The following is a 15,983-nucleotide window of genomic DNA, read 5'->3' as shown; positions in this document are numbered from 1 at the left end:
AGTAATGAAAATATACATAGCAGTGTGAATATTGAGGGGAGACGTCTTCAGATGTCCAGATAACAGCTAACACACAAACATTGTTTGCTGCTGACAGATAGTCCTGCTAAGATGCTAAGACTGAAACAAATCTTCTATGTAAGTGATCCTGTTATAATGTATGCTGAGATAACAACATTCAGGTTACAATCCCAAATACCCTTACCAGGGAGTAATACCTGTAAAACTCAGTGCGACTTCCTCCTGAGTAAACCTATTTAGGACTGTGCTGCCAAACTAGATTTGCATGCCCTTGATCTTCCCGAGAAACATTATTATAACTGAAGTACTTACTCTTTGGTGGTTTAGCAGAACAGGACCCTTGACAGTTTCGAACAGCGCTCCAGAGGGAGGCATATGAAGGGGAGCAGAAAAGAAGGATTACAGAATTAATCCCAACCTCCTACATATGTTTACAGGAAACCCTGACAAGAAATAATACACCCTTCACTAAACATGGGTAATGCACAGTAATCTCATTTCGGGAAAAGAAGGGAAAGTGAGAATCTGTTTAGAATTTTAATTCAAGAGAAGTACCCCTGCTAGAAAATTTAGTAAATCAATGAAATCGGGCACAGGGTGGGGAGACAGAGAGGTTTATTTTTGGGGTGGCAGGAGAACAACTATTCCAAGCTTTCATTTACACTTCCTGCTGCCTTCTTCACTCTTTCCAACAGCCCTTCAATGGAAATGCTCCCAATGGAATTCACAAAATGCTCTCAGGCACTTTTACATTGCTGGAAACTCTTCATCTAAAGCTTTTACAGGGGAGCTGGGCAAGATTCGGGTAATTTAAAAGGCCAGTTCATCCCCAGCAATCAAACAACGGGCAGGTCACATCAATCCCTTTCTATGGCCCTTGAGTGAGTGATGCCCAATCAATCTGCAGGCATCAATATCTAGCTGGATCTCACCCCGTTGGAATAATCTGTCGGCCCGAGCTACTACTTCTCATCTGCCCATGTGCTCTACCTCTGTTCCTGCATCCTGCTCCGTAAGCCACCTGTGCTGCAGGGCTGATATTGATTCAGGTAGAGCAACTGACCACTGTATTTACGGGCTTCCCCAAGTATTTCTGTCCACAGAATCCCGGCCAGAAACCAGATTCAGTGTTGCCTTTCTCATTACCTCCACCCATCTTAATTGCCAGCTCAGATGTCCCTTTCCTTCACCTTGGAATTATCCAGATTTGCTTCAGCTGGGAATTTCTAGAAAGACTGGCACTAACATTAGGCAGAGTGAGGTAACTGCCACAGTTGGCAAATCCTGGGGGTAGGGAGACAGTAGCAGGAGCAGCCCCACCCACCATTTTTAAGTCCCACTGTAGTTCACCTCTGTTGGAGGATAGAGCTGTCTGTGCCATACAGTCTGTCCTGTGTCCCCAAAGTGAGCCTGCTGCCCTCAGCTACACTGCAGCACACTGACCCATGCTTCACATTGAGAGTAATGTGCAATTGGGAGTCCAGTTGGCTCTGTACGTAGAATGGTGGTGGTGGGGCCACACCATCTTGTCCTTTGACTCAGGCCACAAAATGCCTTGAGGCCAAGCCCTGATCTTCAGCACTTATACATACGTATACTGAAACAAACTAAAACCAGAGGCACTGCAATTGTCTCTCAGGTAGAATCTTTCAGCTTTCTAGAGGTGATGGGACTATGTTCTGACTTAAAGCTTATCTCTCTCTCTATAGCCACAGAGGCTCTGAACCAAACCTGTTCAGCACTGGTTAAGGGCCTTACCATCACATCTTAACATATTTGGAAAGCTTGAAAACGAGTTATATGAAATAAGATAAAGAGAAGTGAACACTGGTGATACAGATGCGAAAGGAGGTAATGTCGCAAGCAACAAAGAACATCACAGCTGCCGAGGAACAAGGAGCAGTGTTAGAAACTCGGATATATAAGCTAGGAGCCAAATTTCACCTTAAACCTATATTGCGGTTGCCACATCGGAATGTTTATTAACCAGGGGGTTGGACTAGATGAGCCTTGAAGCACTTATAAGGTAGGATAAAATTGGCAAGATCTTCAGACTTATGAAAATATGATATTGGTAGCAACTGAATGTAACAAGTATGCAAGAGTTTGCTTATGACTTTTGAAGAAAACCCAATCCAATCCAATCCAATCCAATATAAATACAAAATAACCCAAAAGCCCATGATAAAAAACCCATGTACAGCTACATGCTACCTCGCAAATCTACTTATACCGGTAATCTTTTGGGCATTAATAACTAATATTCCAACGGATAGAACAGTGAAATTGTTTTCAGTTTTTATGGCTGCAGTTTTAGACATTCCACTAGTTGGCAATCCATTTCCCACTTGGAGGTTTGCAAGGAGGACAGATCAACACATAAATTTTCTGTTGCTTCTTAATCTCTAGGGCATTTCTTTTGTGCTACAAAAGGCATTTGGGTTAACCTACCTGTTATTTCTGTGGTTTACCTAAATAAGAAACAAGCAAGTCATTGTTTCTCTTAGTTTACGTGTCCAAAGAAGTGTTAAAATATGCCCTATTCCCAAATGAGCATTAAAACAAGTTTAAGAAACAGAGATGCTTAAGTCAATAAGCCTAACATCAGTCTACTTCTTCTGACTGGGAGTAGTATAAACCTCACGGCACTTCATCAAAGCCGCTAACAGATATCTGCAACTGTTAAAATCATCCTCTTGCATAGGGCTAAATGCATATCTTGACCCACAGACTTGGATTCCTTTTTCTGCTTCTAGCAGGAGCATGAAACAATGTGTTTAAAGAAAAGAAAACTTTTTAAAATTCTTCTAAAAAAAGCAAACAAGTAATATTCCAAAAGAAACAATATAATATTTAAACCAGTAAGTATTTGGCTTCTGCTGTGCCAGAAATTTTGAAAAGTGGTATAGGACAGATCCCACAAAGAAGAACTACACTCTGCTCTATCCGGTCCAGCTGTTGCAGGTTTCAGTAGTTAGCAACATTTGAAGGCCAATGTCACATATTATGTGGAAGTGGTGAAGCAAAAAGCGCAAGTGATATTTCCACATAACATACAAGGGTGCTCTAAGAAACCTCCTCTATATTTTCATGTGTTTGTGTGCTCATGCCTGTACTTCTGTCCCATCAATCAGACCAACACTGACTCCTGCTCAGTAAAATGTAATGGGACCTTCATTATCTCTTTTTGTGGTTTGTTTTTTAAGGTAATTTTCCCCTTTCCTTATTTTCCTTTTCTTTCTTTACACTAAGTGTAATGAGGAGAATGCGCCTATATTTCTAAAGCAAGCAGTGCTCTTGCTCAAATTACTGCTCCAGTTTTCTATTGCTAGCAAAATGAACTCCCATGAACAGTCCAGTCCATGAGCTGTCAATCCCACTGTCCCTTGTTTAGGATTGCAGCCTTATGTTTTTTTCCTATATTAACATTACGAGTGAACTAAAACAACTGCATGCTAAAGCTCCTTTAGATCATAGTTTGTTGTTGTTTTATGCTATATTTTTCCAGAATTTTCACTGTGTGAATTTTTGGCCTGGTGTGGTAGGGAACTTTGAACCACCCACTAATGGACCAAATATTAAGGATATGACCCCGAAACACTCTCCTTGTAGTTAAAGAGACACATACCAAGGATCAATCAAAATAAAAATGAACTGGTAGCACTTTAACAAGCTATAAAAAGTTTTACTGTGTCATTTAGGCTTTTTTCTTCTGTAGTTTTCATTTCTAAATTACCAATGTCCTGATATCCATTAAAATTAGCAACTGTTACATTATATCCTTTGCACTTTTAAGCAAAATGTTCCTCTCTTTAAGGGTCACCCATGATAGCAGGCAGCTTCAAGTGTTTTCCATGTGATTTTGACTCATAAAACTTAGCAAAACATTGCAAAGTTGGATCTTTCCCCCTTTTCTGCGTTTAGGAACTGGTGCTATATTTCCCTTCTAGTTATTATAAAATATGAAAAACGTTCTCTTTAAAACCAGACACTACCCTTCAGGAAATTCTAGAATTTCAGGTATGCCCAAGCCAGCACCTTTGCTTTCATGCAGTTACCCTAGTACACCAATCTAAATGTAGACTAGCTCCTCAGTAAAAGCAAAAGGTTCTGGAGCATGAAAACCTGCGCCACTCAGCACCAATGATTGCATGAGCAGAGCTCCTGTAACTAGCTAGTGATCAGTGCTGTCAGTTGTAGAGGTGCCAATCAATTCTTGTTGAGCATTAGCAAGGGGATAGCGAAGCAGCTTTTGGTCCCAGTCCAAATGCTGCTACCCACTGAACAGTTGAGAAGCAGCATTCTTAGCTTGGAATGCCCTGAACACATCTTAGGCAGGCTTGCACGTGTATGTCTGCATCTCTGCACAGCAGCAGGATCCAGTTTCTGTTTCCTAGATGAGGCCCAGCATCTTTATGAATTGAGCCGCCCGAGCTTGTTTTCATTTCACGCAGATGCACATTTGCCAATTCTATTTCGTATACCATTTTGTTTTCAACTCCCATTCTTTATTTATTGTGGAAAGGGAGAGAACCACTCACACCTCCTGTGGGATTAAGTTAAACTGTCTAGTTACATTTGTAGCAAGCTAAGGAGAGAGAATGCTGCGATTTTCATTGACAGACATTGCCCTTTGTTCTTAGAACTCACACTAGTAATTTTCTTCCTTTGTCTGGAATAAGATTCTTATTACTAAATAGCAGCATTTACATTCTTTCATGGCAAAACTTACTTTGATCCTTGCTGGAAAGCAACTGTTTGAAACCCTTTTTAAAAGGGGGGGAAAGTTTGTCCCTTTTGTTTTGTTTACACTGCTATCTGCAAAATGTGTACCACAGAGCCTAGAAAGAAGGTACAGAAAAAGGTAACCAAAATGATTAAGAAACTGGAACAAGTTTCTCCAGGATGGAGAAGGAAGTCCCATTGAGCTGAATGGGGCTCACTCCCAAGTAGTCAGGTATAGCACTGCGTTTAAGGTGATTTCTTGGGGAGATGGGGAAGATTGACAGAGAGGTATTATAGAGGTTATGCATGGAGTGGAGAAGGATAAATTGCTCTCTTATTCTATAACATTATAATCGGGACCTTGCTTCCACAAGAATGGCTACTGGCCAAGACAGGAAATCAGGCAAATTTAGGAAGTGATGGTCTGGTGACAGCTGCCAGTCATCATAACAAAATGAAGACTTCATCTGGAACAGGCAGCAAACCAGTTATTGGGGAGGGGGCACAACAAACTTCTTGCCCTGCTTGTATGCTTCCTGGAGACATCTCACATTTGTCTAGAACAATGTTTAAATCTAGCAAGACCTTGCATTCGGCCTGAGAAGTACCATGGGTTTCACCCAATCATTTTTCTCTTTCTGTGGGAAAGTCACTTCAGGTACATTTTCTACCACCAAGACTTGGGACCGTTTCCTCACAACTACCTAGAATTCTACTAGAATTCTTCCTTCATACACTGAAAGCATTGTTCCATCTAAAATACTGCTGAATAGAAACCCACAAACACACACAGCTATCTCAGGCATCAGCTGTCTAAGAAACTGGTCTGCCCATTGTAAGTTCGATATCAGACAGTGCTGACTGTACGCTCAACTAAACCCAAAGAAGTTTACCGATCTAATGGAAAGCAATTGTTTCCCGACTTGGCTATTGTAAGAGATGGGTATATAGAGTCCCATGACTATACAGCTAGACACTTGGCAGCTGGGGGCTATAAGCAATAGAAAGAGGGGGTAGGGAACAAAACAGCAACACAATCCAATGCCTGCTCTCATCCACCAAATGCAATCAAGTTTTATTTTAAAATTTAAAAAAGTTGTACATTTATAGTGCACTCTTAAGACAGATCTGCTTAGAAGAAAGTCCCATTTTCAGAAATGAAACTTACTCCTAAGTAGGAACATCAGAAGCTGCTTTATATGGGATCAGACCATTTGTCTGTCCAGCTCAGCAGACTGGAAGCAGCTCTCCAAGATTCCAGGCAGGACTCTCTCTCAGCCCTACCTGGAGATGCCAGGGACTGAACCTGGCACTTTCTGCTTGCAAAGCTGATGGCTACATCCCTCCCCTCCCCAAGCAAACTTGTATAAACTTGTGGCCGTACGCCAGTAGTAAGCCCCACTGAACACAATGGGATATGCTTCCAATCATACATACATAGGAGCATACTGCAGATCATAGTATTGTCATCCCAGTCAAACATAATACTTATAAGTAAGCTCAACTGAAAGTTGGCGTGTGTAAAAGGAGATCGTATTTCATTGTCACACGAGAGGCTTATAAAGTACTTGAAGCAACATGACGAAAACAAGGCAGGAAAACAGAAAAGTATTTATTCAACTGATATTTACCTTTACAAAAGAAAAAAAATGAAACTAAAAATAATAATAATTGCAACCACCTTCCTGCAGTCGAGATGCTCAAAACATGCCAATCCCAAACACATCTGTCGAACCGAGTCCCTCTGCCATTCATAGTACCTACTTCCAAATGAGTAGGCATAAGTTCACAGCCTAATACTTGCAATATTTAAAATTATTTGAGAGGATGCACACAAGAGCCAAATACTGACATATTGCTAGGATTGTTTCCCAGCACACCAAAAGCACCACCACCACCAGTATAGCACTGGTTTATTTAGTCTGACTTTTTCTGCATACAAATTATTGCAAGACCTAAATTTAACAAAAATATTTTTCAGTGAATACTAAAAAAAGAGAGAGAGAGAAATGTAGGGACTCTGTTATATTTTAGTCACTATCCACAGCAGAGTTCCAAAACTCCACTGCATATATATAGGCAGGTCTTGCTCTCATTTGTACCAGTATCCACCTGCTTCCAGTCTACTGATGGTTAGGTACTGTAGTCTCAGCTTTGCCAGTATGAGAAAAATGTAGCTTGAAGAGTAATTGTTTATTTGTTAAAAAGCAAACAAACTGATTTGTTACAAGGTATGCAGAGTACAGTGCACTTAAATGAAGGGTTCCTACATCATGCATCTGTATGCAAAAAAGGAAAGTCTGTCACTAGATCCTTCAGTATGAAAATTTCCTTCCAACAAAATGTTTGCCTCCTTGCAATAATCTCAAAACTAATCTACTTGTGCAAAGAGAACAGGGGGAAATAAAAGTGACAACTAAGGCAGTACTCCTAGACACAAGGCAGCAGCTCCCATTGAATGAAGTAGATTCACCATAATACCTCTGAATGTACTTTACTACAGTCTCTATACCCATGCATGCATTCATGGAGGAAAACTCCAGTCCTAAATATATTTACAAAGAAGTCACATTGATTTGAGAAATACTCAGTTCTAGAGTTTACTTGGATTAAAACTTAATGGAAAGGAAAATCTGGAATATGTTAAAAACCATATATATTCAAGAACCAGATTATTACTTTTAACTAGGCCATTCTAATGTGTTGCTTTTTAAAAATCATTTTCTATACTAAAAAAGCATAAGATATAGGGACTAAGACGGTTGTCACTACTGTATTTTAATGTAAGCATAACAATGTGAAGTCTAAGAAAACTTTACAAAACGAAGAAAACTCACCAAAGGTGACATCGATCCATTTGGCAGGTAAGCATCTGAGAGCATTAGGAAAGGGTATCCAGAGTAAGAAGATCCTTTATACATCCCTGGGTCCTGATGTTTTAAGCCTGTTAAAATAAAAGTTTAACATTAGGACTTTGTCTTACAACCAATTCCCACACCATTCATACTTGCCTTACGACAAGAAGCACCACTGCATCTCTATGTAACTGCATGTTTTAAAACAACAACAACACTCCTTTGGTTATGTGCATCTTTGCAGAATCACTCCTCCACCTGAAGTTAATTTCCCTGCTGCTAGCACACATCAGCCCAAAATCCTGACTTCTTTGGTAGCGACAGAAACAAAACAAAAAGCCACAAATAATCTGAATAACAAGCTTGATGTCAAAGTTATCACCGCCCTCCACCTTGCCTGATCTGACAATACAACAGCAGCAGGTTTCCCAGAGTTTTGATGAGTGGGGGAAGAGATGTGCATTCCTCAATCTGTTACCAAGCTCTGTTCCAGGTATTTGTACCAGGTCTGCCCCTCCTCCAGGAGGTCCTCAGACAGTTCCCAATCCAGGTACTCCAGACCCAGAGCTGATCATCAGTTTGAGAGACAGACTTGGATCAGGAGTGCTCAGACCAACCTCTGCTTGCCCCCCCCCCCAGTCTGCTTTGGGTTCCTCCATCCCTGGCATTACACATATTAATCATATTTCAGTTATGAGCAAGTTGGGGGTGGGGGGGGGGGAAAGGAGATTGTTACTTATTAAGTTTCAATGGCTTGTACTGTTTGGTAGCTTAGCAGCTAAGGGCTTCAACTACCAAATCAAAGTCCCTGCCTCCCTTGATTTTCTTTTTTATACTGCTTTGATTTAACAGAAAGACTGTTTTTCTCCTGCCGCCAACTCCCCCACCTCCTCCCACGCTCCTCATCCTCTCCTGAGTTCAGCATGTGAAAAGGGGAGAGAGAGAGAAAGAAAAGGCAGAATGAATGGATTCCGAAACTGACCATCCTCCATGTGATCCGGGAGTTTCTCCTGATAGACCCTCTGCGTATCCTGCAAGCGCCTGATAGCCTGTGTGGAGAGGGAAAAGAGAGAAGAGTGATCAGAGGTGGATGGAAACTATTTTTTAAAGTTTTAACTTTATATATAATTTTTTTGCTCCTTCCCCCTGGTTATAGCTCGTTGTAATAACCAGGGGGAATGAGAAGGTGGCAGAGGGGCAGAAAGCCCTTTGTGGTGCGGAGTGGCGAGGGTCTCCCTCTCTCACCTCGGAATGGGCTCCTGTTGTTGTCGCCACTGTGGCCGCGGCGTTAGAAGTCTGGCTGCTGCTGGGGCTGCTACCGGTGCCGCCGCCGCCTCCTTCCCCTCCGCCGGTGCTTTCGGACTCATTCACCAGCGATGACTTGAGGTCAGCCAGATCCCCCTCGGTGAAGACGTTGGCCTGGATCTTCTCCTCTTGCTCGCCTTCGTCCTTAAAGGCGATCATCTCGTCATTGGCTCCCAAGTCATCGCCTCCGCCGCTGTTGAGCTGGGGCATTTTCTCTCTCCTTTCCGCCCCCCACCCCCAGCCCGAGCCACGCCACCAACAAGCGAACTTCTTGGTCGGGGAAGGCGACTGGGGGATTTATAGATAGATATATATATATTAAAGGCCGGGCGTGGGGAGGAGGGGACGCTTTGAAATACAGCTACTGGTCTCTGCGCACCTCGAGGAGAGCAGCCCTCTCTTCTTTTCTCTCCTTACTTTTAAGGGAATCTGCCGGCAACTCGAGACAATCGGAGGGATTAAAGCAGCGACCAGTCCGCACCTTCTCCTCCTCCTCCTCTTCTCCTCCCCGTGTCTGCTTCGTTCCTCCCTTCCAGCCCCAGGAAAGTTTGACTAAGTAGCAGCAGCCAGCCCTGCCTGGGCGAGAAACCGGCGACGGCAGCGCCAGAGGCTTCTGCTGGGAAAGGCACGGAGCGCCCGAGAGAGTGAGCGCTCGTAAGTGCGCGAGCCAGGGAGAGAGCCCCAGAGAGCCCCAGCCAAAGGCTTTCGACATCAAAGCAGCCGCCGGGTGATTGACAGCGGCGGGGAGGGGTTGGCGAGGCTCTGTTCCTCGCGACGCGCTCTTGCCTTAAAGAGACAGCAGCACCCGTCTCCTCTTGCAAGCCCGCTCCTGGAGATATGCCCCATTACAGGCATGCAAAACCTGCCTCACTTCTAAGGTGGGGGGGGGGGGTCAGGAAGAAGGTGCCACTTCCCAAACGCTACAGCAGCAGCAGAAAGGCAGCAAAAGAGGCATATTTTTTTGTCTTCTACCGGCAATGAAGCGCCCATCACCATATCTATACATACAGAAACACACGTGTGCGCTTTCTCCAAATTTACTGTAGAACGGGTCCCATTGACCTCAGTGGGAGTTAACTTCTGAATAAACATGCAAAGACGCAGGTTGGATCTGATGAAATCAGTGCGAAATGAAATCCCTGTGATAGGGCAAGTCATCGATCAAATGAAAGGGGGCGGGGCTGCACAATTTCTCCGACCCTTTTAATATGATAGTAATGATAGAAATTGCCCCGTGCAAGCTAATGGCAATGGTTACCATCATTAAGAACCATAAATAGTATAAATCGGATCCCCCCCCCCTCGATCGCTTTGGATTCCTACCGAACTCAATGCTTCAATATTTCAAACTTTCATATTTTTAAAGGCTGCAATCCTAAACACACTGCCAAGGGAACAAGCTGCATTGAACTGCGTAGGATTCACCGTACTGTACTTCTGAGAAAATGAGTATTGCGCTGCAAGGCTGTGATCCTAACGCCGCTTGAATTCAATAGGACTTACTTCTGAGTAGACATGGTTAGGATTGCGCTGTGACTTGGGTGTAAGCTCCATTGCCCCCTCTCCAGCTTTACTTCCAAGTAGACAGACACAACTTGTCCCGATTAGTGGGTCCTTTGGATTGAAATCAGGTCCTTTAAACTAATATTCACAAAAAGTGCACCGAGCCTCTCAGGAAACCACACCTGTCTTGCCAACAGATCCTAAAGCTCAAGCACAGAACTGTACTTGGAAGTCAAATTCCTTCTAAAGGCACTAGATATCATACAGGTGTGAGGACTGCAGCCTCATTTGTCTTTATTATGTTGCATTTTATTTCCCTAATGAAGAATCAGAGCTTTTTTTTAATTAAACAAGGGTTTTTAAGATTAAACTCAAAACAACATGAAATCTCAACATAGGGATTTGATTAAGGAGGCGTCCGATTCCCCCCCCCACCCGCCAAGCCTGCAATCCTATGCACATTTTTTCTTGCAGACTGGAACCAAGTGGGACTTACTTCCATGCTCTGGAGGCGTCCCAGTCACGGCTCCCTTGACCCTCTCTCTCCTCCCACCTACTTTTCTTTGCCAATTTCCTCAGGACTTGCCGAATCTGGACCCATTTTGCACTGATTTATTTTTATTTTTAATGAAGGCCAGTCTCCTTGATGCCTATAGGTGCCTTGTGGAACTTCACTACTCCAGAAAATCCACTGGCATCAGGAGGAATCTCGACAATATTTCAGTTCCCGAACCCCCTCTGAGTGAGAAGCAGGTTTCCAAAAGATCACCAGGTTGGACGACAAGGGGTGGCCTGGCGCCATCTTTATTTTTAAGCACGAGCCAATAAGCTTCCTTTTCTCCGTGGCATTTGGCCCTTTGCCTGAAGGGCTGTAGGGGTTTCAGTGGGGCGGCACTGTATTTTATACTGTCTATATACAGCTTACAATATTATAGTTGCGTTGGTTTCATTGGTTTTTCCTGTTACACTTAGTTTTGGTTTGGGTTTTTTTCTTCTTCTGAGAAATAGTAATTGTACTTACTGGGGATTACTTGTGAGTAGGCACGCATGCGTAGGATTGCAATGTTACGCTCGCGCGATTCCCTTCCAAAATACAGACGTTAACGCTGAATTTCAACATATTATGGGTTTCCCCATTTGCCTGGAGGGTGGGGAAACGCGAAGTTAAGCCTATGTTCTTTGCCAGAGTTTCCAAAATACCAGACGCTCCAGTTGGGGGAGTTATTAGGAGGAGATGTGGGGGGGGGGGCACCAAATGTTTTGGTAGTTTTGAAGAGAAATAGTTTCTTCCAGATCATTTCTATATCAGACATTCCTATGGCAGGAAGGCTTTCAAGCAGCAGCAAATGCAGATCTCTCTCCCTCTCTCTCTCTCTCTCTCTCTCTCTCTCTCTCTCTCTCTCTCTCTCAGAGGCTGGGTAGGGCCGCGCTGAGCCTTGCAGATCTTCCGTCTCCGGTTTGAATTGTTGTTGTTGTTTAGTCGTTTAGTCGTGTCCGACTCTTCGTGACCCCATGGACCATAGCACGCCAGGCACTCCTGTCTTGCACTGCCTCATGGAGTTTTCTTGGCAGGGATACTGGAGTGGCTTGCCAGTTCCTTCTCCAGGTGGATCACGTTTAGTCAAAACTCTCCACTATGACCTGTCCATCTTGGGTGGCCCTGCATGGCATAGCTCATAGCTTCTCTGAGTTATTCAAGCCCCTTCGCCACGACAAGGCATTGATCCATGTCGTGATCTACTTCTGTTTGAATGGCTCCACGCAAATGGGTCTTCCTAACACGCAACATAGCACGTAATTGTCAGTATCAACACAGCTCAATTACCTCCAGCACCTCTGCTCTGTGAAAAGGTCGTGCTCAGCTGTGGAAAAGGAGGTTCAGAAATAAAAGTTCCGAAATAAAATAAAACCAATACAGTATATCGAAATTCTTTTGAGGGCTTTTTTGGCGTGTGTGTGTGGAGGAGATGGAGAAGGGGTAGCCTTTCTGTCGGATTAATGACTTATCCGGAGGACACATTTAAAAGGGAGTAAGCGAAGGCGAGTTCAGGTCTTTTGAGGAAGCTGAACTTGATTTCTGTGGGGCAGAAAAAATCGTGGCCCGTTTGCTTGGACTTCCTTTTTCTGGCGAGGTTGCCTCCGACGTGTGTCTCGTCCAGAAGAAGCACGCGGCGAAAGAAACATTTTTTTGCACGTTAAACAGGAATAATCCGCATCCCGTTTGGAAACGTCATTGCTGTTTCACATACTGTTGTTCGGTTTGGAGTCAAAAAGAAATGAGATGGGAGGGGGGAAAATTGCTACTTCTCTCCCTCCTCGTTTTCATACGATTCTCTTGCTGTGTGTGTGTGTGTGTCTGCGGTGGGGGGGGGGGAGTCGTCTGAGATTTACAGCCCTCCCAAATGGAGATAAAACCTTGGCAATGAGTTGGAAACCTGTTGTAATCTGTGATCCAGGAAACAAAGAGGCTCATTAATGCAGAGTCTTTGGTGAGCCTTTGATGTTAGCTAGCATAGCATTCACTCTCAATTCCATTTGCATTTAAACATTCATAAACATCATCTCTGCTTCCTTTGCCTTAAGCAATTTAGGAGTAAAGTATAGCTTCTATTTAAAGAAACCCACTGTGGTGAGGCTTAGAATACAAATATCACATAATCTTCCAACAGAGCAAATATTTTATCCAGCACATTACTAGTGGACACAGATCTAATAGACTGAAGACCCCAAGTAACATAGATAAAGCCAGTTTATATTCAAAGGGAGACAAAGGGAAAAGGAACTTGAATAATCCATTCCAGTAATAATGATACTACTGATAATAATAATAATAATAATAATAATAATAATAATAATAATAATAATAATAATATCAGCACAGGCATTTTGAGGGGCTTCAAGCACTCACAGCAGACTACGCTGACGATGAAAGTTATAAGTTTTACAAGTAGTCCTAAAACTGAGCACCTATCATTAATCTGAAACGCCCCCCCCCCCGCATGCCTCTGTGAAGTGGCCCTTGAATTACAAAATGTTTATCCTGACTCAAGGCACATATTTGGCAAGCGAAAAAATGAAAATAAAAACAATCATCTAAGAAAGCTTTAATTCCCAAATCACTTGGCTTCAAAGAGAAGGCTGAGGATGCATCGTAATCACAGAAAGTGTCTTGAAGGTTTTTGAGAAAGTTAAAGCTGGACAAGCCCCATCCTTTGGGCAGTCATATGTGCCCCACAAAACACACACACAAAAACCCTACCACTCCCCAGTTTTTGGCAGCCTGGGGGAGGGGAGGGGAGAGTAGGAGTGAAGAATGTGCAGGTTCAATTAGGAAGCAGTAACAGCACACAATGTGCATTAAACTGTAATGTGCACATAGTGCAAGTCATGGAAGAGACAGGATCAGTGCTGGGAACACACAGCACTGGAGCCCCACCCCCTGCACAAGTGTCCAAATGCTTAGGGTGATTCTGCAGTTAACAGTGCGTTTTCTTGGCAGTAAACCCCAAGATTCCAAGCTTAGGTGAAACACACTGAGTTTTACTCATGAGTAAACTTCTGCTCAATGACTTGACTTCTGTCATGTACAGTGCAGCTAGATTGCTATGTTATGAAGGGTGGGCACGTGGCAAAGTTGGGAATTAAGAAACAGGAACAATAAAGGTGGTCCATTTTATTTGTCTGGATTCTCAACACAGTGTGCTAGTTTGAACAAACGCAGCAGCATCCTTGAGAGCTACTTCTCTTGTTAATGAATTAATTGCATGGGAGTGCTCCTGTAAACCACTCCCATGCAGGTTTCCCCCCCATAAAAACAAACAAACGAATGTAATGCAGGAAAGCAATGTGTAACATGAATGCTTTGTTGACACTTGTGGAGCTGCTTTAGAGCAATGGATTTGTGGATTGCTCCATGATCAAAATGGTCTTACTGCACAATCTTATGCATGTCTGTTCAGCAGTAAGTCCCACTGAGTTCAATGGGGCTTACTCCCAGGTAAACTGCAATGAGATTACAGCAAAGGTGGGGAACCTACGACCCTCCAGATGTTGCTGGTTGGGGCTGATGCAAGCTGGAGTTCAGCAACATCTGGAGAGCCAAAGGGTCCCCATCCCAGGATTATAGCCTTAATATCCAAATTTGGAAGAACATAAGCATGGGGTTTAAATCACTTTACCAGAATCAATCCTTTAGACATGAAACGTATAATGTTAATTAATGTCTAACATGCATAGTCCAAAATAAAAATGGTTACACTTGGGGAAAAAACCCTTGGATATCTTATTGGAGCAACATCAAAGTAAAACAAGGAGCTTGGAGCATTTGTCAGATCATATCTGCATGGAACGTCACAGGCTGATTTGTATTATTTGTATGGAAAAAGTCCCAAAGAACCAGTTTGGCACTAAATATCTTCATTACATTGTCTGACTTGCATAGGTGATTTAAATAAATCTAGCTTTTCCACTTTAATAATTTGGAGACTATGCTGCCAACTATGAATTAAAAAACAAACAAACAATTTCTGATGTCTTTGTTCCTTTGGCATGGTTTATCTCCTTCTTCCTCAAACATTAAAAAGAGGACAGCTGTTGCTGGATATGCTTAAGAGTGACCGACTGCTTGTCTCGTAATATTTTGACTGTAAATGGTGCTCAGAGACACAAAATAAGTAAGGCAAGTTCTTTTCTTTTTCTTCTTCTTTAACTGAGCAATTCTGCTGATACTGGGGGTCTCTGTAATTTTCTGGTCTGGACCATTATTTACCCTGTTAGGTGTGGGAAATCTGGAACCATTTAGATGGCATTTATAATAAGAGAACAAGCATGTGTGCATCAGTGAAGGTATCAGGGTGGTGGGTTTAAGATAAAAAAAGGCAGGTGGCAAAGAAATATGGATGCTGATCCACAGTACTACAGTGTGATACTGCACTTTCATGTCAGTGCAGGCAGCCTCACATTAGGAAATCCTAGACATACCTGGAAGGTGGGGTATTATGTGAACTGTGCCTGCTAGGGCTCTGTTGTGGGGGGGGGATTCATCACCACAATGTAGTTGGTTCCAGATAATGGCCAATTTGGCAAAGGGAAAAAGATGCTCTCATTTTATAATACTGTATACCGAACTGAATCCAGACAAATTAAGTTGCACCTGCCTGTTCCCAGTGAAATTGTTTTCAGTGGGCCCTTCAGATCCATTCAACCCATTATGTGAACCAGGGAAAATAGGGTGCTGAGATGCTTTGTCCATCTGCTTCAGTAGTGTCTGCTCTGGCTGGCAGCAGCTCTTCAGGATCTCAAGAAAGAAAGATTTCCACATCACTTGTTTCCTAATCCTTTGATCAGGATCTGTCACGGATTGAACCTGGAACCCTTTTGCCACTGACCTATGGCCCTTCACTTCTACATGGGGCTTGGTATGGTTGTAGAAATGCTTTTGTGTGTGTGCTATTTTCCAAGTGCATACAGCCTGGGAGCATATCCTGCCAACCATATTTTCAAATAGGAGCTGATATTGCTGTATAGACCCATGAACCAGGAGCAGAGAACCAATGGCTATCTAGTGGTTGTTGG

General features: G+C 43.1%; 1 protein-coding gene across 12 annotated transcripts in view; it reads right to left on the bottom strand.

The window, feature by feature from the left end:
- The window catches only part of TCF7 (transcription factor 7), a 115,792-nt gene extending 106,207 nt beyond the window's left edge, over positions 1 to 9,585 (bottom strand). For all 12 annotated transcript variants that reach the window (XM_035105445.3, XM_035105444.3, XM_035105449.3 and 9 more), the window contains exons 1-3: positions 8,847 to 9,585; positions 8,584 to 8,650; positions 7,584 to 7,690 (exon numbers count right to left, since the gene is read on the bottom strand). In XM_035105445.3, the coding sequence (XP_034961336.2) occupies positions 7,584 to 7,690; positions 8,584 to 8,650; positions 8,847 to 9,116 (444 nt within the window). In that variant the 5' untranslated portion in view covers positions 9,117 to 9,585. The remainder of the gene's footprint in view (positions 1 to 7,583; positions 7,691 to 8,583; positions 8,651 to 8,846) is intronic.
- Positions 9,586 to 15,983: the final 6,398 nt, after the last annotated feature.

This window comes from Zootoca vivipara, chromosome 2 (assembly GCF_965207765.1).
Source record: "Zootoca vivipara chromosome 2, rZooViv2.hap1.1, whole genome shotgun sequence".
In the NCBI taxonomy this organism is placed as follows: domain Eukaryota; kingdom Metazoa; phylum Chordata; class Lepidosauria; order Squamata; family Lacertidae; genus Zootoca; species Zootoca vivipara.
The sequence above is the reverse complement of the archived record's forward strand: the minus strand, read 5'-3'. Positions and strand labels throughout refer to the sequence as shown.